Source organism: Pelophylax lessonae (genome assembly GCF_965119305.1).
Source record: "Pelophylax lessonae genome assembly, chromosome: 9".
Lineage (NCBI taxonomy): Eukaryota > Metazoa > Chordata > Amphibia > Anura > Ranidae > Pelophylax > Pelophylax lessonae.
The window spans coordinates 136203815-136228531 of NC_138776.1; the positions used below are offsets into that span (position 1 = coordinate 136203815).

At 45.6% G+C, this 24717-nt stretch overlaps 1 protein-coding gene across 1 annotated transcript in view; it reads left to right on the forward strand.

Annotated features, from left to right (window-relative positions):
• Window positions 1–452: 452 nt before the first annotated feature.
• STOX1 (storkhead box 1) overlaps window positions 453–24717 on the forward strand; it is a gene marked incomplete at both ends in the record, with an annotated part of 82932 nt that continues 58667 nt past the window's right edge. Inside the window, one exon of the mRNA XM_082266789.1 lies at window positions 453–753. Within this exon, the coding sequence (XP_082122915.1) occupies window positions 453–753 (301 nt within the window). The remainder of the gene's footprint in view (window positions 754–24717) is intronic.

Here is a 24717-nt window from a genome sequence, read left to right on the forward strand (position 1 = left end):
CAATACACATGGGGCAATATGTAGGGAGTGTTGTCACCTGAGGATAGGATGTGTGTTACTGGTAGGATCACCAGGAGAAAATAAAAAAAACTTATAAAGAAAGTAATGCGGCCACAAGTACGGAGACATTTCTGCTCTGCTCTTTATTATGATAACTTCTACGATCTGTAATGTTGATGCTCGGTAGGTGATACGTGCACACCTTACTGCCCCAGCACGGGACGGACCGCCCCTCTCCCCGCCCACTTCCACTACACTCACAAAAGCCAAGGTGCTCAGCTGTGTCACGCCCCCGTCTCCGGAGCCCCCTGATTGGCTATGGCGCAGATGGTGGACTGGCTCGGCCCTCCCCCGTGTTTGCAGTCTCCCGGGAAGCGGTCAGTCATTGATCCTGGCAGTGAGGAGCACGCCGTGTCCCGTATATGTGAGCGCTGCGCTCTCAGCTCAGCACCATGTCCCGGGACAGGCCGGTCCAGCTCGCCCCTTCCTCCCTAGCATTGGTTCTGTGTAAGCTGGACGGCACCGGGGAGGGCGAGAAGGGCAGCCAGCTTTTCCATGACTTCCAGGCGGCCAATGCCAAGTGCTTTTGGAACAAGAGGCTGGTCCGGGCCGTGAGTGAGGTGTCCTTCCAGGGCTGGCTGGAGAGCTGGGTACTGCTGGTCCAGGGACAGACTGCCAACCTGGAGGTGCTGAGGGATGCCTGGGTCAGGAGAGCCCTGAGACCCCCCAGAGGCTTCATCATCACAGCATTGGGTGAGTCAGGGGGACCCCACATTGGTCTCTACACCCCACTACCCCCCATTATGTGACCTCTCTACACCCCACTACCTGTACTACCCCCCCATTATATAATGTGACCTCTCTACACCCCACTACCCCCCATTATGTGACCTCTCTACACCCCACTACCTGTACTACCCCCCCCCATTATATAATGTGATCTCTCTACACCCCACTACCTGTACTACCCCCCCCCCCCCCATTATATAATGTGATCTCTCTCTACACCCCACTACCTGTACTACCCCCCCATTATATAATGTGACCTCTCTACACCCCACTACCCCCCATTATGTGACCTCTCTACACCCCACTACCTGTACTACCCCCCCCCATTATATAATGTGATCTCTCTCTACACCCCACTACCTGTACTACCCCCCCCCATTATATAATGTGATCTCTCTACACCCCACTACCTGTACTACCCCCCCATTATATAATGTGATCTCTCTACACCCCACTACCTGTACTACCCCCCCCCATTATATAATGTGATCTCTCTACACCCCACTACCTGTACTACCCCCCCATTATGTGACCTCTCTACACCCCACTACCTGTACTACCCCCCCCCCATTATATAATGTGATCTCTCTACACCCCACTACCTGTACTACCCCCCCATTATGTGACCTCTCTACACCCCACTACCTGTACTACCCCCCCCCATTATATAATGTGATCTCTCTACACCCCACTACCTGTAACCCCCCCATTATATGTGACCTCTCTACACCCCACTACCTGTACTACCCCCCCCCCATTATATAATGTGACTTCTCTACACCCCACTACCTGTACTACCCCCCCATTATATAATGTGACTTCTCTACACCCCACTACCTGTAACCCCCCCATTATATGTGACCTCTCTACACCCCACTACCTGTACTACCCCCCATTATATAATGTGACTTCTCTACACCCCACTACCTGTAACCCCCCCCATTATATGTGACCTCTCTACACCCCACTACCTGTACTACCCCCCCCCATTATATGTGACTTCTCTACACCCCACTACCTGTAACCCCCCCATTATATGTGACCTCTCTACACCCCACTACCTGTACTACCCCCCCCATTATATAATGTGACTTCTCTACACCCCACTACCTGTAACCCCCCCCCCATTATATGTGACCTCTCTACACCCCACTACCTGTACTACCCCCCCCCCCATTATATGTGACTTCTCTACACCCCACTACCTGTAACCCTTCCCATTATATGTGACCTCTCTACACCCTACTACCCCCCCATTATGTGACCTCTCTACACCCCACTACCTGTAACCCCCCCATTATATGTGACCTCTCTACACCCCACTACCCCCATATTATATGTGACCTCTCTACACCGCACTACCTGTACTACCCCCCCCCCCCATTATGTGATCTCTCTACACCCCACTACCTGTAACCCCCCTCATATAATGTGATCTCTCTACACCCCACTACCTGTACTACCCCCCCCTCATATAATGTGATCTCTCTACACCCCACTACCTGTACTACCCCCCCATTATATGTGATCTCTCTACACCCCACTACCTGTAACCCCCCCTCATATAATGTGATCTCTCTACACCCCACTACCTGTAACCCCCCCCCTCATATAATGTGATCTCTCTACACCCCACTACCTGTAACCCCCCCCTCATATAATGTGATCTCTCTACACCCCACTACCTGTACTACCCCTCCCCATTATATAATGTGAACTCTCTATGCCCCACTACCTGTACTACCCCCCCCCCCCATTATATAATGTGACCTCTCTACACCCCACTACCTGTAACCCCCCCTCATATAATGTGATCTCTCTACACCCCACTACCTGTACTACCCCCCCCCCCATTATATAATGTGAACTCTCCCCCATTATATAATGTAACTTCAGTAAACCCCACTACCTGTACTATCCCCCATTATATAATGTAACTTCAGTAAACCCCACTACCTGTACTACTACTACTGTCAGCGCTCATTCACACCTCTGTGATGTAAAATGTGATATGTTTTTAATGTGTTGTGTTAAAATTGAATGCACCGCATAATGCATTTTGTATGCGTTTTCATCCCTGGTCACCTTAGACAGGCCAATCAAAAACCGTACCAAAAAAAAAAAAGTGAGCTTTGGTAAGTTTCTATTGGCTGTTATGAAAGGTGCATTTTTGGTGCTTTTTTCAAACCGGTCCTTTCACACTACACTGGTGGTATGTGTTTTGGGAAAATGTATATCCAAGTTTTTTGGTGTGTTTTTTTTTTTTTTTGTGTGTATTTTCTGGTTGCCTCATTCCCAGCATGCACCTGTGACACATGGACATGTGACTCAAAATAATGCATTAAAAAATGCAACTGCAGTGTGTTTCCATAGATTTACAATATAAAGTGCGCTGTTTAAAAAATGCAGCAAGCATGACTTCCATAAACGCAGCGCAGTGATGCGTATAGTTACATTTAAAGAGGAATATTTTTCATATGTTTTTGTTGTGCAGGAAAAGTGCAAAAAGACACATTTACATGGGGATTTTTTTTATTTGCGGATCTGAATGCAGCTGTGTAGTTTTCAGTGAAGACATTGACAGAGATACTTAAACATGAACTGCGTTCAGATCCATAACCCAAAATCCAAAAATCTGCATCTGAGGACATACATGTAAAGGTATTGGTACTGATTATTACACAGGAGCTTTTGTGCTAGAAAAATGTGTAATAAGAGAAGTAGAATTTAAGGCTATATTCACATGGGTGGAAAGATTTTACTGCTCCTATCACGTTTATTTGTTTTTATCCTAGCAGTTCATGCCTAATGATCAGTAAATACTTGCATAACATTGCCCTGTGTTTGTTTGTATTTTGATTATTTTTTTCTTTACGCCTTATGTTTGGTTCCTCCTTTCACGTCCTGACCCTGCTCTCATTATTCTGGCTACTAATGTCTTTTGTGTATTTATGAACATCAGCTGCTTTATGGCTAAGTGGTGCATGTACACAAGTCTTCTTTTGGATATAGATTGGAAATACCAGTGTAGTCACAAATACTCTTGCTGTATTTTATGATTGATGCGCTATGGCATCTATGGATCTTTACAATGATTGTGTCTGACAGTGTCTCTTTAAGAAGTGGCTTCAGTGACCCTGTGAGGCATTCACTACAGATTATACAGTACAGTGGGCAGTAGGCAGGTACAAGAAATGGGGAAATGTGGGTCTTCACTCAATACTCTGGGACCACCTAACCTCTTTGGTGTTCATTCTCATGCATTGCTTTGAAGTATAACTGAGCCTCGGCTCACACTGATGCAGTGCGGGAAACCCCGCGATCTGTTTACGTTTCCCTGACCGCATTCAGATGGCACTACACTTGTGATCTGGAGTGGGTGTCAGTGCAATCTTAACCACTTGCCTACTAGACACACAACCCCCCCCCCCCCCTTTTCCTGTCCAGGCCAAATTTTTGTGCTGTCACACTTCAAATGACAATTGCGTGGCCATGTAACACTGTACTCAAACACATTTTTTATCATAACTTTTTTGAGACAGAGCTTTCTTCTGGTGGTATTTAATCACTGTTTTAATTTTCGGTCTTTTTTCCTTTTTGTTTAGCAAAAAAAAAAGTTTTTCTCAGTTTTTGTTATAGACTTTTCTAAAAAAGGTAATTTTTTTGGCGGCACTGATGGGCTCTGTTTGGCAGCACTTGTGGGCACTATTGGGGCTGCACAGATCATCAGGACACTGATGATCAGTTCCATGATTATCAGTATAGATGTTCCCTGCGTGGATTTGCTGGTTATCGGCTCTCCTGTCCTCACGCACTCTCAGCCTTCGGAAAGGACTGCAGATAACCGGAAAATACTTTGCACTGTGACCAGCTGTGATTGGACAGTATGTGAGGAGCGGACTGATAACCAGCAAATAATTTTTACACTGTTATTGGACACAGCTGGTTACATGTGAAAGAGCCGCTGTTATTGGCTCTTAACTTCTGATCTGTGATCAGCTGTGTCCAAAGGACGCAATTGTCACTGATCCCTGCTGTGCGGGAAGAGTGATCATGGTAGGATATCCATAGACTCCCTCCTGGAAATGTTAGCCCACCCTCTAGCCCTCTCTATAGGGCGGGAGATGGGTTAACAACCCAAACGCAGATTGAAAATGTAGGGTATTAAATAGCGGGTTTGAAATCATGGCAGTTCAGCTGAACACTCCATTTCTCTATCGCTCATTGACAGACGTAGTCTTCTTGATTCTCAAGAGCTGGGTTATGTTGTCTCCGCAGGAGTAGGACTAGGCAGAATGACAAAACGTTCTGGCTCCACCCTAGGGGCAGTCCCTGAGGGTATATCCTCCCTCTCTCTGCTACAGGGAATCAGTTTTTTTTCTGTCTAGTCAGGAGTAAGGACCTAAGCTCCTTGCTGGGATCTTTTGGTCCTGGCAAGACTTTTTTTCTTTAAGAAAAAGACATTTTTTAGGTAGTTTTCTCCAGTGTTTTTTTCCTGTGAGATCTTCAAGCAAAAATGCCGGACTGGGCGACACTTGTGGTCACCCCAGCCGGCCTACGAGCGCGCGCAGACCATGGCATTGCGCTTGGTCGACCGCGACATATTCAAGTAAGTATGCGGGGCCGGGCGACGGGCTGGATGTTGAAATCCAGTGGTCACCCCGGTTTCTGCCTAAAAGCGCGTGCAGACCAGTGCGCTGAGTCGGCCGCGACAGAGTCCCAGTAAAGGGACTGACTTTGCGAGTTAAAAGTCTCGCTTGGACGCCAGGTACCAGAGAGTCGAGGCGTCCACAAACCCCCCACCCCGGTGGAGAGGGTATTGTGAAGAGAGGGTGCCTGTCGGTTCGGTATGGTGAGTAAACGTTCCCTTTTTTCCTCATTATGAGGCAGTATATATTATGGGCCCCTCCATATATGGTCAGTATATATCTGATACTTACAAGTCCCCCTTGTAATACAGCATGTGTTTGTGGGAAGTGGACTTGGTTCAAGAGCTAACACTCTACCCAGCAGACTGTAACATTACAGCAGACATAGGAGGTATAATCCTACCTTATGTGCAGTGTATCTCTGTAGATCCATATGTCACCTCTTAGCAGAGTGCAGGTGGATGTGCTGGGAAGACGATATCGGCGGTCCGCCGCCATTTTGCCGTAGACCGTATACATGTATGTCCTCAGGTCACGCCGGCCGCCATGTTTTTGGAGTCTTATGTCTCTTCTATGGGGGCGGCCATGTTTTGTGAGCCCAGCTTCCTCGTGGAGGGCTGGGAACGCCGGAAGGCGTACACAGGGGGCGGAGCCACGCCTTCTGCCCGGGAAAAAGCAAACAGCTCCTTCCAGTCTGTGTAAGACAGACGCTGGCTGCAGTTTGTTGGAGACTGCACTGCATCGGTTGGTGAGCCTTGGGGGTCCCTCTCTCTCTCTGGGATCGAGAAGCAGGTACTCTGAGGGGCGCTATTGCGCTAGGGGGAGACACACAAAAAAAAAAAAAAAAAAAAGAAGTTTTTTTGTTTTTGCTGGCAAAGGTGTCCTGTATTAACATGGACCCTGCCACTCATGTATCTCCTCCGGATCCCCTCGAGGGGTCTGCGGGATCCTCCAGCACCCCATTGACAATTGAATCTTTGTCAGCTATTATGGAAACTTTTGTGTCCCGGGTGGAAGTGGCTTGTCAGGGACAGGGCGCAAGAAAGCGACCCCCGCCTAACCCCTTATTATCTGAAACCTCGGATTCAGACTCTGAGCCTATTTCTGCAGTTGCAGGTACTTCATCTGGTATTGGTGTCTCGGGTCCTGTCTCTTCAGACAGTGAGGGGGATGTTTCGGCATCCGCCATAGCCCGAGAGGAAGCGTTGGTAAACGCACTCATTGTATCTGTTCAAGAGACTTTAAGGTTACAGGGTATTCCATCAGAAATAGCTGAAACTGAGATCCCTTTTGGGACTAAAAAGCGCATCAAAGTGGCAAAGGTTTTTCCATTACCCAAATGTTTTGCCAATCCAATCGATGAAGAATGGCGTCTGCCAAAACGCACTTTTAATATTTCTAAACGCATTGACAGGCGTTATCCGTTTGAGGAAACCCTTATTAAGAAATGGACAGAACCACCTGTGGTGGATTCACCTATTGCTAGATTGAATAAAGCCACGGTTATTCCTTTAGAAGACGCTCCGTCTTTTAAAGATCCAGTGGATCGCAAGATAGAAGCTATGTCTCGCACCATGTTTTCCTTGATTGGATCAGCTTTCAGGCCAATAATTGCTATTGGTCTGGTTTCGCAGGCTGTAACTGAATGGACCAAGTGGTTACGCCGGGACTTAGAAGAAGTCCCTCAGGCGGTATCAGATTTGTTGGAACAAATGATACAGGGGTTACAGTTTGTATGTGATGCGGCGTTAGACGCCACTCCATTAATGGCGCGAGCATCAGTCTCAGCAGTGGTTCTCAGGCGTACACTGTGGCTAAAAGGTTGGTTAGCCGACCAAGGTTCCAAAAAAGCATTGGCTAATATCCCCTTTTCAGGGGAGCGTCTATTTGGAGCCAACTTAGATGAGATCATTAAGGATCTCACCGGTGGAAAAAGCACCTTTTTACCGCAAAATTTTAAAGGTAGAGGAACTCGTCAAAGACGAGGGCCTTCTTTTTCTGCTCACAAGAGGTTTTTTCGTCCAGCGGGTGAAAAAACTAAGTCCTCCAAAGCTCCTGCAGGAGGCGTCAGGGGTCGTTGGTCGGGCAAGCAAAAGCCCGCCCCCTCCAGACCTGAAGATAAACCATCCAAAGCCTGAAGGTGCGCCCCCACCCATAACTGGGGTGGGGGGACGTCTTCGCCGGTTCCCGGATCCATGGCTTTCCAGAATCCCGGACAAATGGGTTTGCGAAGTCATAAAGTCAGGGTACAAGATCGAGTTTCGATCTCTCCCACCGGCGCGATTCTTCCCTTCCAATATCCGTCTATCCGCAGATCGTTTAGAAGATCTGCGGAGAGCAGTCACAGATTTACTACAACAAGGAGTGGTAGTCCACGTTCCTTGGACAGAACGGTTTCAAGGGTTTTATTCAAACCTGTTTACAATACCCAGGAAAGAGGGCAAAGTGCGTCCAATTCTGGACTTAAGAGCACTCAATTCTTTCGTCAACATAAGAAGATTCAGAATGGAGTCCATTCGCACGGTAGCAGCCTTCCTGCATCCAGGGGATGTCCTAGCGTCCATAGACATCAAGGACGCCTATCTTCACATTCCCATTTTCGCAGGACATCAGCGTTTTCTACGCTTTTCCGTAGAGGAGAACCACTATCAGTTTGTGGCGTTACCTTTCGGTCTCGCCACGGCTCCGCGGGTCTTCACAAAGGTGTTGGCCCCAATGTTGGCACTTCTGCGCCAAAGAGGTATATCGATTCTAGGTTACCTAGACGATCTTCTGCTTCATGCAGAGTCTCCTCAGACCCTGCTACAAAACATAGAAATTACTATGATTTCTTTACAGGAATTCGGGTGGCTGGTGAACCAGCAAAAGTCATTTTTGGTTCCCACCCAGAGGCTCGAATATCTGGGTCTAATTCTAGACAGTCAGGACGAGAGTTTTCCTTCCGGTAGGGAAACTTCGAAAGATTCAATCAGCAGTCCAGTTGTTACTGTCCAACAGCTGGTCTTCCCTTCGGACGTGCATGAGGGTTCTGGGGTTGATGGTGGCTTCATTCGAAGCAGTCCCATTTGCCCAGTCCCATACCCGAATTCTTCAGCAAGAGATTCTTCTCAGATGGAATCGGAATCCGGAATCCCTGGACAATCAGATACGATTGAGCAAACAGACCAGAGAGTCTCTGGTTTGGTGGCTTCGGTCTCCAATGCTCAGCCAGGGAAAGTCATTTCTGCCAATATATTGGACGATAGTGACCACGGATGCCAGTCTATCCGGATGGGGAGGAATTCTTGGTCAGTTATCTGTCCAGGGACTTTGGTCCCCGGAAGAATCCAGATTACCGATAAATGTATTGGAACTGAGAGCGATCAGACTTTGTCTGATTCACTGGACCGAGCAGCTCCAGGGCAGCCCGGTTCGGATCCAGTCGGACAATGCCACGGCCGTGGCTTATGTCAATCATCAGGGGGGCACCAAGAGTGTCCGAGCGGCCAAAGAAGTGGCTTGCATTCTTCGCTGGGCGGAACGATTTGTTCCAGCAATCTCTGCGGTGTTCATTCCGGGGGTGGAGAATTGGCAGGCAGATTATCTCAGCCGTCAGACCCTGGATCAGGGGGAATGGTCCCTCCATCCAGACGTTTTCCACCAGTTGTGCCTACGGTGGGGCACCCCGGATGTGGATCTGTTGGCATCTCGATTCAACAGGAAAGTTCAGAGATTCGTGGCTCGCTCCCGCGATCCTCTAGCAGAAACCGCAGACGCACTGATCGCCCCGTGGGGGCAATACCAGCTAATATATGCCTTCCCTCCTCTCGCGTTACTGCCAAGACTTCTTCGCAGGGTAGAGGAGGAAGGAATCCCAGTAATCCTGGTAGCTCCGGACTGGCCTCGTCGAGCTTGGTACGCCGACATGGTCAGACTGGTGGCGGACGTTCCATGGAGACTTCCTCTCAGGGAGGATCTACTGTCTCAGGGACCGATCTTCCATCCTGCTTTACGATCGCTGGCTTTAACGGCCTGGCTATTGAGACCCAGGTGCTGAAGGACAAAGGTTTGTCAGCTTCAGTTATTCCTACTCTAGTTGAAGCAAGGAAAGCGACTTCCAGAAAGATTTATCATCGCACTTGGAAGTCCTACATTGCATGGTGTGAACCTTTGGGGTTCCGTCCTCGGTCTTATTCGATTAGTCGAATATTGGCTTTTCTGCAACAAGGGGTTGAGCAGAAACTGGCCTTGAGTACTATCAAGGGTCAGGTCTCAGCATTAGCTATCTTCTTTCAGAAGCCTTTGGCTACTCATTCCTTGGTGCGGAATTTCATCCAGGGGGTGCGACATCTGGCTCCGCCAGTGCACGCGCCGTTACCCCCCTGGGATCTTAATTTAGTGTTGTCGGTTCTTCAGAAACCTCCCTTTGAAGATATTAGGGAGATTCCTCTACCCACGTTGTCCCAGAAGGTGGCCTTCTTGGTGGCTATTACTTCTGCACGCAGGGTGTCAGAACTGGCCGCATTATCTTGTCGTTCTCCATATCTGGTGGTTCATAGAGATAAGGTGGTTCTTCGTCCGAATCCATCCTTCCTACCAAAAGTGGTTTCAGAATTTCATCTGAATGAAGAAATTGTATTACCTTCCCTGTGTCCTAAGCCCAGTCATCCTCGGGAGTTTGCTTTACACTCCTTGGATGTGGTCCGGGCAATCAGGGTATACTTGAAAACGACAGACTCGTTTCGCAAGACGGATTCACTTTTTGTGATCCCAGATGGACCCAAAAAGGGGTTGCCTGCATCTGCCGCGACCATTTCCAGATGGATCAGACAGACGGTAGTGCAGGCTTATTCTATCAAGGGTCGGGAGCCCCCGTTCCCTGTTAAGGCGCACTCCACTCGGGCACTTAGTGCGTCATGGGCCTTTCGCCATCAGGCGTCAGTGGTCCAGGTGTGCAAGGCGGCTACCTGGTCGTCGGTGCATACCTTCTCTAAACATTATAAAGTTGATGTAATGGCATCGTCTGATGCCTCATTTGGCCGCAAGGTTTTGCAGGCCGCAATTTGAGGAGACCAGTGGTCTACCTCGAGGGTTTTTTTCCGTTGGAAAATTTTTTCTTTAGCCTCATTCTTTGTTTATAATGAGCCTTTAAAACTTCTAGTTTGGCACCGGTTGGGCCTTCTAGATTGGATTTGATTTTGTCAATCCCACCCCTCATTTGTGGCACTGCTTCTGGATGTCCCAGCTCTTGAGAATCAAGAAGACTACGTCTGTCAATGAGCGATAGAGAAAAATGGATTTTTGTAAGAACTTACCGTAAAATCCTTTTCTCTTAAGCTCATTGACAGACGTAGTACCCGCCCCTCTATCATTGAGTTGGGTTGGGTTAAATTCTCTGTACTGCTTTAAACAGAACTGATTCCCTGTAGCAGAGAGAGGGAGGATATACCCTCAGGGACTGCCCCTAGGGTGGAGCCAGAACGTTTTGTCATTCTGCCTAGTCCTACTCCTGCGGAGACAACATAACCCAGCTCTTGAGAATCAAGAAGACTACGTCTGTCAATGAGCTTAAGAGAAAAGGATTTTACGGTAAGTTCTTACAAAAATCCATTTTTTAAACCTGCCTCCAATGTGAAGGAACCCTCAGTTTTAAACAGAGTGGTGAGTAATTAGAACACCGGTCAGGTTTTTATTGCAACCCATGCAGCCAGTGTAGCAGTCTGGTATACAATTTGTATTCCCTGCTCTTTTTCCCTTATTTCTTCTGCAGGGCTTCTGGGACAGATTAGAGTGATTCTGATTGGTGAGCACTTGGGCAGAACATTGCTCTGATCTGTCCTGGAATCCTTTCAGGGAAAAAAGGGCGGATGCCAGGGATTTTACACCCATGACAGCTGTAGGTGTAGGCATCCTTGGGTGGCAACAATTTAGTCCTGGGACCAGTTTGACATTTAGGCCCTTTTTACATTTGTGCGATTTGGGACTGTACTCAATGATTCCTGTTCATATCTGTACGACTTCATGTCGCAACGACTTCAAAGTAGTCCCTGCACTACTTTGGGACAATTTTAATGTGTTTGAGGTCCAAAGAAATGGGCATTGCTTCAAGTCAAGTAAAAATCGTGGCAAAAAGCACTGTAAAATCGCGTGAGTTTTAGGTCCCATAAGTGTGAAAGGGGCCTTACACCTGCTATAGTTTTTAGAATTGCCTTAGTAGCTGAGTGATTGCTCAATTGTTGACTACAATTTCTTAGTAGTTTAGCCTTTGCCCATCTTTTGTTACACACTGTGTACTCGGGGCTTATTGCTCTCTGTAATCATGCATTTGTAGGCAGGATTAGCATTGTCCTGAGCAGCGGCCAATACATTTATTGGGAAGGTGTGTTCCTTATAACAGTGCGTCCAGTACACAAGTGTGATACCTTTTCATCTGTTACAAGCCAAAGCCCTCTTTCTGTCTCTTCAGTGTGAATGACATTGTTCTTCTGCTGACACAGCTTGTCGGTGACGGTTGAGTCCGTCGCTATGAGTGTCCATTGGAATTCTTCCAAAGTGTGCAGAAAACTCTGTAATTGGCCACACACATCAGTTGTTCCCATTTAATGGAGACCCTAGGCTTACTTTAAGGTAGTGGAACTTACTCTTGTTGGGTAACAACTGGTCAGATTATTTATTCCTTTCATCCTTGTGTGTTTTGCTGGTAGTCTGCAGAGGAGAATTGAAAGCGGTTGTAAAGGGTTTGATTTTTTTTTTTTTTTTTAAATAATAAACCTGGTATAGTTAACTGCTCTGTGCAATAGTATTGCGCAAAGTGGCCCCAAACCTCTTCTTGGGTCCCCCACTGGTGCTCTCGGTCCTCCTCCTTTGTGTGTGCCCTCCTAGTAAGCCACAGACCAGCCCGTTGGGCACCAACAACCATGCCATGTTCAAAGTCACTTAAAGCGGAGTTCCACTCAAAAGTGGAACTTCCACTCTTTTGCTTCCCCCCTCCAGTGCTACATTTGGCACCTTTCAGGGGGGGGGGGAGGGGAATGGTTACCTGTTTTTGACAGGTACCCTTCCCCCACTTCCGGGATGCGGTGCCGTCCCTCGAAAGCTTGACCCCCTATGTCCTAATATTAAAAGTCACTAGCTACAGCATAATTTTTGAGGGGGTGGAGAAGAAGGCGGAACTCCGCTTTAAACCCCCTTTCGTTCCCATTCTGATGCTCTGTTTGAACTCCAGCAAATCGTCTTCACCACATCTAGATGCCTAAATGCATTGAGATGCTGCCGTGTGATTGGCTGATTAGCAATTTGGGTTACCAAGCAAATGAACCGGTGTACCTAATAAGTGAGTGGAAGTGTACACTGTATTTAGGTATCCACACAACAATGCAGTAACCTCCGGAAATTTGCAGTATGCCTGCTTTTTATATCACCACAAATATGACACCAGTGTTGTGGTGTGATCAGGGCACATAGAAGACAATGCAGTGACCAGCACTGATCTGGTCACCACGTGTAGGTGAACAAGCCCATTTATTCATGGAAGGGCAACTTTAAAATGTCAAATCACAATGGAGACGTGCTTATCTGCGTAGATGCCTAGGTCAACATAGTCAGCAGATACTTGGCTGAATTCCCTAAACCATAACAATCATTTGCTACAATGACTTGTTTTCAGCAATAATGGCCAATTAGAGCAGAAAATAACAGCCATATGGCTGAAAAGAATGACCGCCATGGCTTAGTGGGTTGAGGCACCAACTGCTTGGAAAACCATCTGAATGAACACATGTCCAGTTCATGACAGATTTTTCATGCCTATCTCTGGAAACCTTAAAGTCACTGGTAATGAATTTTAAACACATGCTCAAAGATGTACCCTTCAAAAGAGGATAATGCTGAACACCACTTTATTTAAATGGAATAGTTCCCCAAAATCCAATAGAAAACAGACTTCTCGGAGTGCCTGTTCCTCCTGTTGACTGGCACATCACCACAGGACCCAGCAGTGACCAGTTCAGCAGTACAGGCATCTAGGAAGGGATGTTTGTACAGTTTTCTTTTGTACAGTTATTTGATTTTAAAATTCATTACTGGGTCACTTTAAATGAAACTTGAACATCGAGTATTTTCAGAAGAGATCAACAATGGCAGTCTGCTTTCAGACTGTCATTCCAAAAGTGAATCCTCCTGCTAGGCAGTAAAAGCAGGGTAAGCCTTTCATCTAGTTTGTTCTTGTATGCAACTTGATATGTGAAAGAGGAGTTGCATAACAATGAGTTTGGGTAATGAGATGTACCATGGTATATCTGTCTGACCTGCACTTGACAGCTGTTTATCACGGTGTAGCTAGACTAGATAAAATGCAAGCTGGCCATACATGGAGAGAAAATTGTTCGAAAAAAAACTTTGCTTTTTGCTAAATATCTGTCAAACGACTGTGTTAACGCCATTATTGTATCGAAATTGTTTTCCACATATCAGTCATAACAACCTAAATTATACCTTTTTTTTTTTCTCCTACTAATGTTTAGACAATCGTTTGATTATGCAGTATTCTGACATAATGCGTCTTAATTTTGGCATAAATGTTTGCATTTTTGGGATTGAAGTGCACCCACTAACGTTTTGCAAGTTGAAAGATCAGGCTTATTAAATGTTTTTTCTAACAATTTTTTTTTTTTTTAGACGTATGGCCAGCTTTCGATATATTCGAGAGATCAACTTCTGTACAGCCAGCCTGTAAATAATTGATTAAACCGGACAAATTTTGATCAGTCTATGGTCGGCTTTACTCTGACTTGAACAAATATACCGGCATCACACATCTGGATATTGTGCACACTATTTTATAATGTGCTGGGAGAGTTAAAGGGGAGTTTCACGCAAAAGTGGAACTTTCACTAATCTGTCTCCTCCCCCCCTCCAGTGCCACATTTGGCACCTTTTGGGGAGGGGGAGCGGGTACCTGTTTTTGACAGGTACCCTTTCCCCACTTCCGTCGGGCCTCGCCACGGCGAGGTACGTCAAATTCAGTCTCCTTCTGCTTCCAGGCCAGTAACCGAACATAGTGAGCCTCGCGCATGCGCAGTAGGGACCCGGCCGTGAAGCCGCAAGTCCCTTACCATCAATGGCGGCAGCGGCATCCGACAGCCAATAGAAACATCGGCTGCAGTGCCAACATCGCTGGATTCCAGGACAAGTAGTGTCCTAATATTAAAAGTCAGCAGCTAGAGTATGTGTAACTGCTGACTTTTTTTTTAATTTTTGGAGGGCGAGGCCGGAACACCACTTTAAAGTTTACTGTATGGTTCATACTGTCTTACATCACTGCAAAGGGCTACAGAAAGTCCCTGACTTCCACAGCGAAAGATCATTAATCAGTATGGCATGCTAGTGTATATCTAAAGAATTTACATTGGTGAGGGAAAAAAATGGGGGGGACCCATTTATTGTCAATTTAGGGATGGTTTCCATTGTACTCATTACCAGGAGGGCCCCTCAATCTTATGTCGGCCGCAGTTCAAATCTCAGGCAGTTCAGCAAGGATTGTCCGAGATTCGAACCATCTATGGACAGGCTGATTGTAACCAAATGGATCCATCGACCAACTTGGCTACAACCTGCATGTTGGATTTTTACATGCCAATTTTGCCAATGTCTATAGCCCCTAGCAATTTATTTACTTCCAACAGAGGGACAGCTCCCCGCTCCTCCCCACCGAGAGAACAGGATAGCTCAGTGGGACTGATTCCCCCATCAATACTTGCTCTGTTAATGGGGGAATCAAGCAATTTCTTTCCTGCAATGAAAATACCATCTATGGCCTGCTTTTAGTATTGTGTGATCAATTTAAAATTCAACTGAGCCATGTGGGAAATTGTTGGCCTAACTTCGGTATGTTTGGGTATTCAGGCAGTCATGAGATGCCACTGCTCAAATACAGAAGCCAACAGTGCAGATTCCTCTATTTGTCTGGTTAGCGTGGATGAAGAATTGATTGATTTCTCTCCTTCAGCCCCATGTTCTAGCCGTGTATGGCCAGCCTAACCATTGTCTGGGAAGATCTAACGTGGCCAACCTGCTTTTTCTCAAAACTGTTTTTTTGGTTTGACGCTTGAGTTTGCCCACAGACTTCACATATGTCACCCAATTCAGCTGATTTGTCAGTGGTGATCACTTGAAGTTTCCTTTTAATGTTAACTTTTTTATTTCTCTTTGGTTCGGACACCGCTCCTGATCATCTTAACCATTGGGTTATACTGCCCCCTACAGGAGTAGGACACTAGGCAGAAAAAAAATCAAGGCTACGCCTATGGGCAGTCCCAGGGGGGTACACCCCCTCTCTCTGCTATAGGTACTCAGTTTTTTTTTTTTTTTCTTCTGCCTAGTCGGGAATAAGGACCAAGTTCCTTGCTGGGATCTGTGGTCCTGGCAATTTTTTTCTTTTTAGATATCTCCTGTTTTTTTTTTTTTTTTCCTGTGAGATCTACAATCAACTGCTGGACTGGGCGACTGGCTGGATAATCTTGATCCAGTGGTCACCCCAGTTTGGCCAGCGGGCGCACGCCGACCTCAGCTCCACCTTGGGTCGACTGTGACATAGCTCCACCTGACGGCCACATATGACCGGGTCTCGGCCTGAGTTGCAGCATTCCTCCTGGCTGACAGTCCCCCCCCCCCCCCCATTTCAATGGCACGGGGTTCTGTCTGGAATGGTGCCCCCTGGTTCCTGGTATGGTGAGTAGCTGTCCCCCCCTCTCCCCCTGGAGTGTTTTGGGGTGGATGTGGGCCCCTCCTTGGGATGGTTCGACCCCCGGGTTCCCGTCAGGCACCTACCTTCAAATCTGTCCCCCATCCTACCCCCCCCTTTCACTTATGCTGGGGCTGTGTGGGTGGTCTGGTCCATCTCCTGGTGTGGGGCAGGGTGCTATGCTGGTGATGGGGGTGGGGGGGGGTCTGCCGTACAATTGGATGTGCGGAGGGGGTGTACTTGGTGGAGGCTCCTGCCAGGGCCCCCCATCCTGCCTGGGCCTGTCCTTGAGGCCTTGGTATCCCTCCTGGGTCCCTGCGAGCCATGCTGTACCCTGTGTGCTCAATGCACAGCGGCCATGTTTGTATAGTCTGGCAGCCATTTTGCGGTGGTTTGCCATTGAAAATAGCGGCTGCCATGACAGTGGAGCCCTGTGGGTGGCGAATTCGGCGGTGGGAGCCCCTCCTTATTCCCCGGTGGGAGCCCCTCAGTCCAGATAATAGTCCAGACTTGCAGTGGAAACGCTCACCTGAATAGGCCAGACCATTATAACCCTTCCAAACTGTACCAACGCGAACCGTTCCGCTCAGTGGAAACAAGGCATTAGAGGTCTGAAGGGTGGACCAGTTGCTGCTGTGCATGATTTGAAGGCCAGACAGTTTATCCCACTTTAAGTATATATGTTGTTAGGGTTTTGTATGGTCATATGGTACCAGTTCTAGAAAGCCAGCCAAACGTTACCCATACCGCTTCATTCACCTATATGATCTGTAAATGTAAAGGATATATTTATGCTGTTCTCCTCATAGGTAGTGTGTGTTGTGATCAGCAGAGCATAGTCAGTTTTCAGAGGCTTCTTTTTGTATGGTGCTGGTAACCTAATCTGACTCCCTGCTGCTTATACTGTTTGTTCTTATTAAGTCTATTAGGTGCTGGCGAAGCCCAACCATTTTGTTGTGCGTTCTCAGTATAAATAAGGAAGTTGGTTCATGTATTTCAGTGTAATCCTAGCTTGAAGTATACCTGAAAGTTCATAAATATAGAGTTGAAAAAAAAAAAACTCAGGTTTTTGGTTAAATTTCAATATACAAGATAAAGTTCTTATCTTTTGGCTAAAATGTCTTTCTTTACAGATGACTTAGGCAGGCCAAACACGGTGCGAGTTTGCACGATTCCTTCATCAACACACAGTGCTGACAGGGGACTCCCTCCTGCCGAACAAATGCCTGCGCCAGGAGAGGACAGTGATTATTGCTAGCAGATATAGAAGCCACTAGTGATAATTTGCAAGAGAATCTGGCAGGCTGATTGTACCCAAGTTGCTCGATTGATCAACTTTGGTACATTCAATCTGCCCATTAACAGTGTGAATCTCGAGATTCAAACTGTGTATAGCCAGCCATATACTCTTAACAGGCAATGCAGAGCCTCTTTTAACCTACAATAGTTGATGAGAGAAGCCTCAGCCAAACGAGCAGTGACTGGGGACTGGGAGGTGAGGACACAGGAAACGACATTCATTGGAACTGTTTACCTGATTATTTGCTAAATAATGATTTTCTATTGGCAAATCTGTATTACAAATTGGCCGCGGTCATTGTGAATGGGTCTTATTAACCACTTGCCGACTGCCTAACGCCGATCTACGTCGGCAGTCAGCCCCTCACAGGCAAAGTGACGTAGGGCTACGTCACTAGCTTGTGAGGGTCTAGGGAGCGAGCGCCCCCGGAGGCGTGCTCCCGCGTGGTCACGGACCCCCCCGCGCGTGTGACCGGCGGACCCGATGTCCGCCAGTCACTCGGCGATCGGCGGGGGAGAGGGAGAATGTCAGGCAGCTTGTGTAAACAAGCCACCTGTCATTCTCCTTGCTGTTAGGATACTGATCACTCGGATCTAGTATGTAGATCCGTTGATCAGTGTCCATACAGCTTAAGCCCCAGCCAATCACAGTAGAAAGCACGCCCCTAGGGATACACACAGCCCCTCCCTCCCAAATAAAGTTAACCCCTTCACTACCAGTGTATTTTTACAGTAACAGTGCATATATATAGCACTGATTACTGTAGAAATGTCACTGGTAACCCCAAAAGTGTCAAAAATGTCAGTCAAGGGTCCGATCTGTCCGCCCCAATGTCGCAGTACCGCAAAAAAAATCGCAGATCGCCGCCATTACACGTTAAAAAAAAAAAACAACAAAAATGACAGAAATCTTTACCTTTGTTAGTAAACGCGATAACTTTTGCGCAAACCAATCAAAATACGCTTTTTGCAATTTTTTTTTTACCAAACATAGGTAGCATAAAACAAATTGGCCGAAAAAGTAAAAAAATTTTGATTTTTAAATTTTTTTTTTGGGGGAATTTCATATAAAAAAAATGTGAAAATATTGCTATTTTTTTGCAAAATTGACGCTCTCTTTTTGTTTATAGCGCGTGATTAAAAAATCGCACAGGTGATCAAATACCACCAAAAGAAAGCTCTGTTTGTGGGAAAAAAAGGACGCCAAATTCGTTTAGGTACAGCGTCGCACGACCGCGCAATTGTCCGTTAAAGTCACGCAGTGCCGAATCGCAAAATACCCCCTGGTCGGAATGGGGGTAAAATCTTCCGGGGCTTAAGTGGTTAAAGAGAAATTTGTATTTTCAGTGGGTACAAATTTAGAATTTTGAGTTCTAAGGTTTACTTGAAGCAATTGTTTAATGCTGTCTTCAATTTTGATGAGTACACTTGACTGATGTGTAATACGTCTAACAGCGGAGAACTGCAGGGATAATCTGGTAAAGCAACCCCCCCCCCCCCCCCCCCCAACACTTAAAATCCCAGGTACATACACCCGGCAATGCTATTTCATAACATCTGTAATTCATTTTTAAATCAAACATTTATAGTTGCTTACATTTATTTACATTGTTTCCCGGTCTGTTCAGGCACTGGTGATGTATCCAGGGCCTCACAAATTCCTCCTAGGAGGGCTACATTACCAGCACCTTCCAGAGTGATCTTGTCTGAAAACCAAGATCTTGTGAGATTTTATTAGATCTCAGGGGGGGAAACTTTTTTTCTCCTCTCCTTTTTCTGAGTAGAGTGCATCAACCTGGGGTGTGGGGGTGAATTCCAGGAAGTAAAGAGAGCAATATTCTCTGCCCATACGGAAAAATTGCAGCTTGTAAAAAAAAAAAAAAAAATCAGTTAGTCAGCTCTGACTTGTAGCAGGTAATTTGCAAAGACTTGTGCAGGAAGAATCTGTAGCAGCTGTGCATAGCAACCAATCAGCTTCTGGCTTTCATTTTCTAAGCTTAGCTGAAAAAGCTGAAGTTGGAAGCTTTTAGTAAATACCCTCCTTCCCTCAGAGACTTGAACTGAAAGGGTGGAAGTAAAGGATATGCATTAATAATCCAAAAACACAGTCTACATATAATGGATAACAACTGGTGGTTGTCTATACAATCAGCAACTTATAAAGCATGCCTATCTAGTAACTATAAGGGGGTGCTTAATGGTCTGACTCCAGCATAAAATCATCTGAGAAGTCAGAGGAAATGCAAGCAACTAGCATGTTGAGAAGGAGAGCTCTGTGATGGCAACCTCCACGTTTCCTGCATGAATTAAATTCCTCTACATGGTTTGCACATTTTGGCATGCTTGTCTTGCGCAGTGACAGGTCCATCTGCTAGTTGCCAACCTGTCTGCCGTCTTCCCCACCGCTTCTTACTGCTCTTGTGACATCCCTCTTTTTGCCATTGAAGATGTAACTTCTGCACACTCACACAGAAGTTTCCTTGTCCCAGTCTCTACACTCAGCAATTTGCTGTGCAGTGTACTTGCAAAGAGTTTGCTTTAGTTGATTTTAGTTCTGCCTGAAGAGGTTCTGAGAAATGTTTCTCATGCAGTTACATCAATGACACAATAAAGGATGAATGTGTGCAGTATCAGCAAAATTCTAATAACCGCTTCAGGTTGCAGCAGAAATTGAGATTTTGTCAAATGTATGGTCTTCCATTTACTTCTGTTTGGCACTCAAGTTGTGTACCACATACTTAAGAAGGCTCCACAGTACACAAATTGTGAGCTGAGGTGCTTTGGCACTTTTTAGGGTTCATTGTATTGACTAATGAGAAATTGGACAAAAATGCCAACCTGTTCAACATTTCTTCCACCTTTTTCGGTCATGTCTCTTTGCCAGAAGCCAGCCGAATGGACTGACTCAGTACACAAAATGCTGCCCGACATTAGGCCCGTGTGTACTAGACTTATGAAGTTTACAGAGAGCTGCAGGATACTATAGGCAGATGATGCTGATATGATGTAAAGCATTAAGAAATGCAGCAGAAAAGAGCTGGTAAAACAAAGAATTCCACTGATAAGGATGAATGTTAAAGCACAAGAGAAAACTGTATGACTTTCATTGATGTTTTTGTTCTATACCTGTTGGTAGTACAGCGATAGCTTGTCCTTTGTGCTTTGAAGGAAGGCTGATCAAATTTCTGGGTAACTCCCCTCATTTAGCTGCCCAGGGAGTTTTGTGGAATGCAATCATTATAATTTGGGTCTGAAAATTACACTGGATAAAGGAGAGTCTCAGACCGTCCATGTATAATTGTAAAAATATGCTAACCAAAGGGGTGACCTTCTTTTTGGAAGAGCTTGACCTTGCACCAACATCCATCTCCGAGGGGACTGGTTGAAGTGTAAATATAATTATCGTTATGTTAACATTTTATTTCCAAAAGCATTCCACTGTAGACCTAAATGCCCCGGGATTATTTCAGAATGTCAGATGCCTCCTGCTTATTAAATGTGATATGTTTTCCTTTATAGCATGTGGCTCAGCTCTTTCACAGGCTTTCAGTATCCCATTTATTATGGAAAATGTATTTGCCATTGAAAAATCACATATGTATATTTTGCCTCTATGATTAAAGCTGAGGCACCCGCTTAGATCAAATAGCAAGTGGCAAGCTTGTGTCTTTCAGATGAGGCTTTGGGAAAGGAATAAGGAAACATTGAGCAGATTTTGTACTCGTGATTAAACCAATGTGAGTAAAATGCTACATTGCTTGATCTACATATAAATAAGATCACAATTTAACATAAGTAACAGTGGTGGAATATCAGAGATGATGATACCACTGAAATACATTTTTGATAATTATATTGCTGTCTGCAGTTGATTGTCATGTTGGGGAGGAAGGAGGCTTCTTTTTCTAAATATGCATTATGTGTATCTTTTCCGAAACTCTTCCTATCTGCTCTCTATGTAGGTAACAGCTGGAAATCTCTTAGCCAAGAGGTCAACAACACGTTTGTTATGTGCATATTAATGTAAAGCTGGTTGTAGATGGATCGAAATTCAGTTGATTCAGCAAGGACCGGCTGAATTTCAATCTATCTATGGCCTTTCCGGTTAATGAGAAGTCAATCTAATGATTAACTTTTCACGAATGGGCTTGTCGGAAAATGTTTGATCAGTGTGTATCTATCTAGGTGGCTGCAGCGCGGATCAGTGTATTCTTCTTCTTTCTTATTGGCCCTCTGGCTATTCGAAAAGTACTAATTCATGTGTGGCCAGCTAAAGATTTTGGTCTGTCAGTGGTTTTGGTATTATCCTACAGTAATCTTCCTTTTGTATGGTATGTGATTGATCTTAATGGAATATGAGAGATCAGTCAGTGCTGCTATATATCTTATCTGTTTTCCGTGCAGTTTTAAGAGTACCTAACCAGTCTATGAGCAAATGCCTTGAAGTACAATGTGTACTGATTTGTACGATGGTTTAGGGCTGGTTCACACCAGACATGGTGGGACTGCGTTGGGCTATTCCAGTGCATGGGCAAGACAACAATGCCTTGTTTCCTATGTGCCTGGTTCACACCACTGCGTGGCTGCACAGATGCTTGAGATTAGTACAAATGTCTCTGCACAAATCTCTGCACAAATGTCTCTGCACTATCTTTTAGGACCCAATCTCCAAACCACAGCCCTCTAGCTGTTGCGGAACTATATGTCCCATGAGGCATTGTACAACTCTGACATTCAGACATAACTAGGCATTATAGAAATTGTAGTTCCTGAACTGGAGGGCCATAGTTTGGAGACCACTGTTCTAGGAGATAAATGGGCAGAGTTTGGCACTCCAGCTGTGGAAAAAGTATAAATCCCATCATGTTGTCAGCCTCTGGGAGCCATGCCTGTGCCTGTCAGTCTTGCAATGTCTCTTGTCCCAATGTCTCTTATAGCTCCACAACAGCTGGAGTGTCAAAGGTTGCTTACCCTTGCTAGAACATTAATCCTATAAACACACTAAAGCTGGCCACATGCCTATCCCCTGACCCTATCTAAGTACCTTCTTTATTAGTGTTCCTACAACACTTGTTAGAGCTCTCTAACAAGATGCTTGTTGTATCCACTTATGTATACAGATATAACAACCCAAGAAAGTGTCTTCCATTGTATACCATATTACTGTAAAGAGCAGATTCTCAGACACATTTGTGGGCAATGTGCATTTCTTTTTCTTGCAATCTACCTGTGATTATGATCTTGTCCTGAGTTGTACCTGAACTGAACCCAGGACTTACAGTATGTAGCATCATCAGCTTAACTGGAGTTTATTTTGCCTACTAAAGTATTCTGAGTTGACGGAAGAAAATGTCACCTTGTTGATAACATAGGTCAGCTTGGTGACTATTGTCTGATTTCCTAATTCGATGAAGACAGGTTTAACATATGGACTTGCCAAGATCTGATAAACCAGATAGCATATACTTGTCTCCTTCCAGTGTTGCATGCTTTTGGAACAAATGCGTAGTCTTATTACTTAATTACTGTGTGTGCTGGTCCAGCTCCTTCCACCTTTCCCCTTCTCTACATAAATAATAGTTTATGTAACTTCTCGGGGGGGGGCGGGTTTCAGAAGGGGAATACAGATCTGGGTCTGCTGACATCGCATCCAAAATTGCGGCACCCAGCAGAAATCTCAGGCCCTTTGGATGTTGACACAAGGGAAGCTTTTACAAGTAAATACCATGCATTATGGTCCTTTTACATGGGCGGACCAATCGTGTCTGCCTATCAGATTTTCAGGTGGACTCGATCGGACCCTCCAGTCTCCTTTATGGACCAGCCGGTGTCAACAGATGTGTCCGTTGACAACTGCCGTCATCTGGTCCGATCCTGTCTGCTATATCAGACAGCTGGAGATCCATTCCCCATCCATATGGCAGATCGGATGGCAGTAGGGTGACCTCCCATTGAGGAAACCAGGCTGTGTGGAGATCAGTGGATAGATTCCCCGATGAGCAGGCAGACTCCAATGGAGCTCGCCCTGTGTGAAAGATGTTAAATGCACATATCTTGTGAGAAAATTGTTGTTGGAATAAATGGTCTGGGATGGGGGGTCTTTTTTGTTAAGTGAATGTACAAGCAGATTTGTTTTCATTTTTAAAGAATTATGTAAAGGAAAGTGGGACTCTGTTCTTCTCAATTCAGTTTGTCCGCAGTTTGTCCTTAATTTCGTTTTGTGGTTTACATGCTATTTGCATTGCTTTTCCTTTAATATCTTTTTGAAAAGACATTCTACCCAAAACTAATATTTCAATAACCTCATCAAGATATAGAAATCTTAGAGAATGACCTCAACAAAATGAGAGTGGGCAACTACATGGCAAATGAGGTTTAATGTTGAGAAGTGAAAGGTATTACACTTGGCGGCTAAAACATAAAAGCAAATTATGCTGGGGGGGGGGGGGGGGAACCTCTGGGGGAATCCAGGATGGAGAAGGATTTAGGGGTTCTAGTAGAAGATGTACTAAGCAATAGCATGCAATGTCAAGCAGCAGCTGCCAAAGCCAGCAGAATATTTAGCATGCATAAGGAAGGGATATATTCCAGAGATAAAGCTATAATCCGGCCACTTTATAAAACCATGGTCCGCCCACATCTGGAGTGTTCTGGCCACCTATCCTCAGAAGGGATATGCTGGAACTGGAGAGAGTCCAAAGAAGGGCAACTAAACTAATTAGGGGATTGGAGGGCCTTCATTATGAGAAGCGATTACAAGCGCTTAATTTTTTCTCCTTGGAGAGGAGATGCCTGAGAGGGGACATGAAAGCGATTTACAAAAACCTGAATGGTGATCTCAGCAGAGGAAGAAAACTATTTGGTATCAAGGAGTGTAAGAGGACACGTGGCTACACAATAAGATTAGAGGAGAGGCGGTTTAACCTTAAGCTGCGTAAGGGGTTTTTGCACTGTAAGGGCAGTGAGAATGAGGAACTCTCTTCCACAATTGGTGGTAGCTGCGGGGAATATGGCTACTTTTTTAAAAGACTCTCTTGGACGTGCATCTCACAGATCACAACATTCAGGGTTATGGGAATTGGGAAATGATCACGTCACTGACACACACACACACACCTGGACAGTTTGAACTGGATGGACTGTTGTCTAAAACTACTATGTAAATTATGGGTTGACAGATGGTTTTTATTGAAATGTTGCTTCAAACCTTACATGCGCCATTAGCACCTAGACCCAGTCTTATTGAATACATAATCCAAT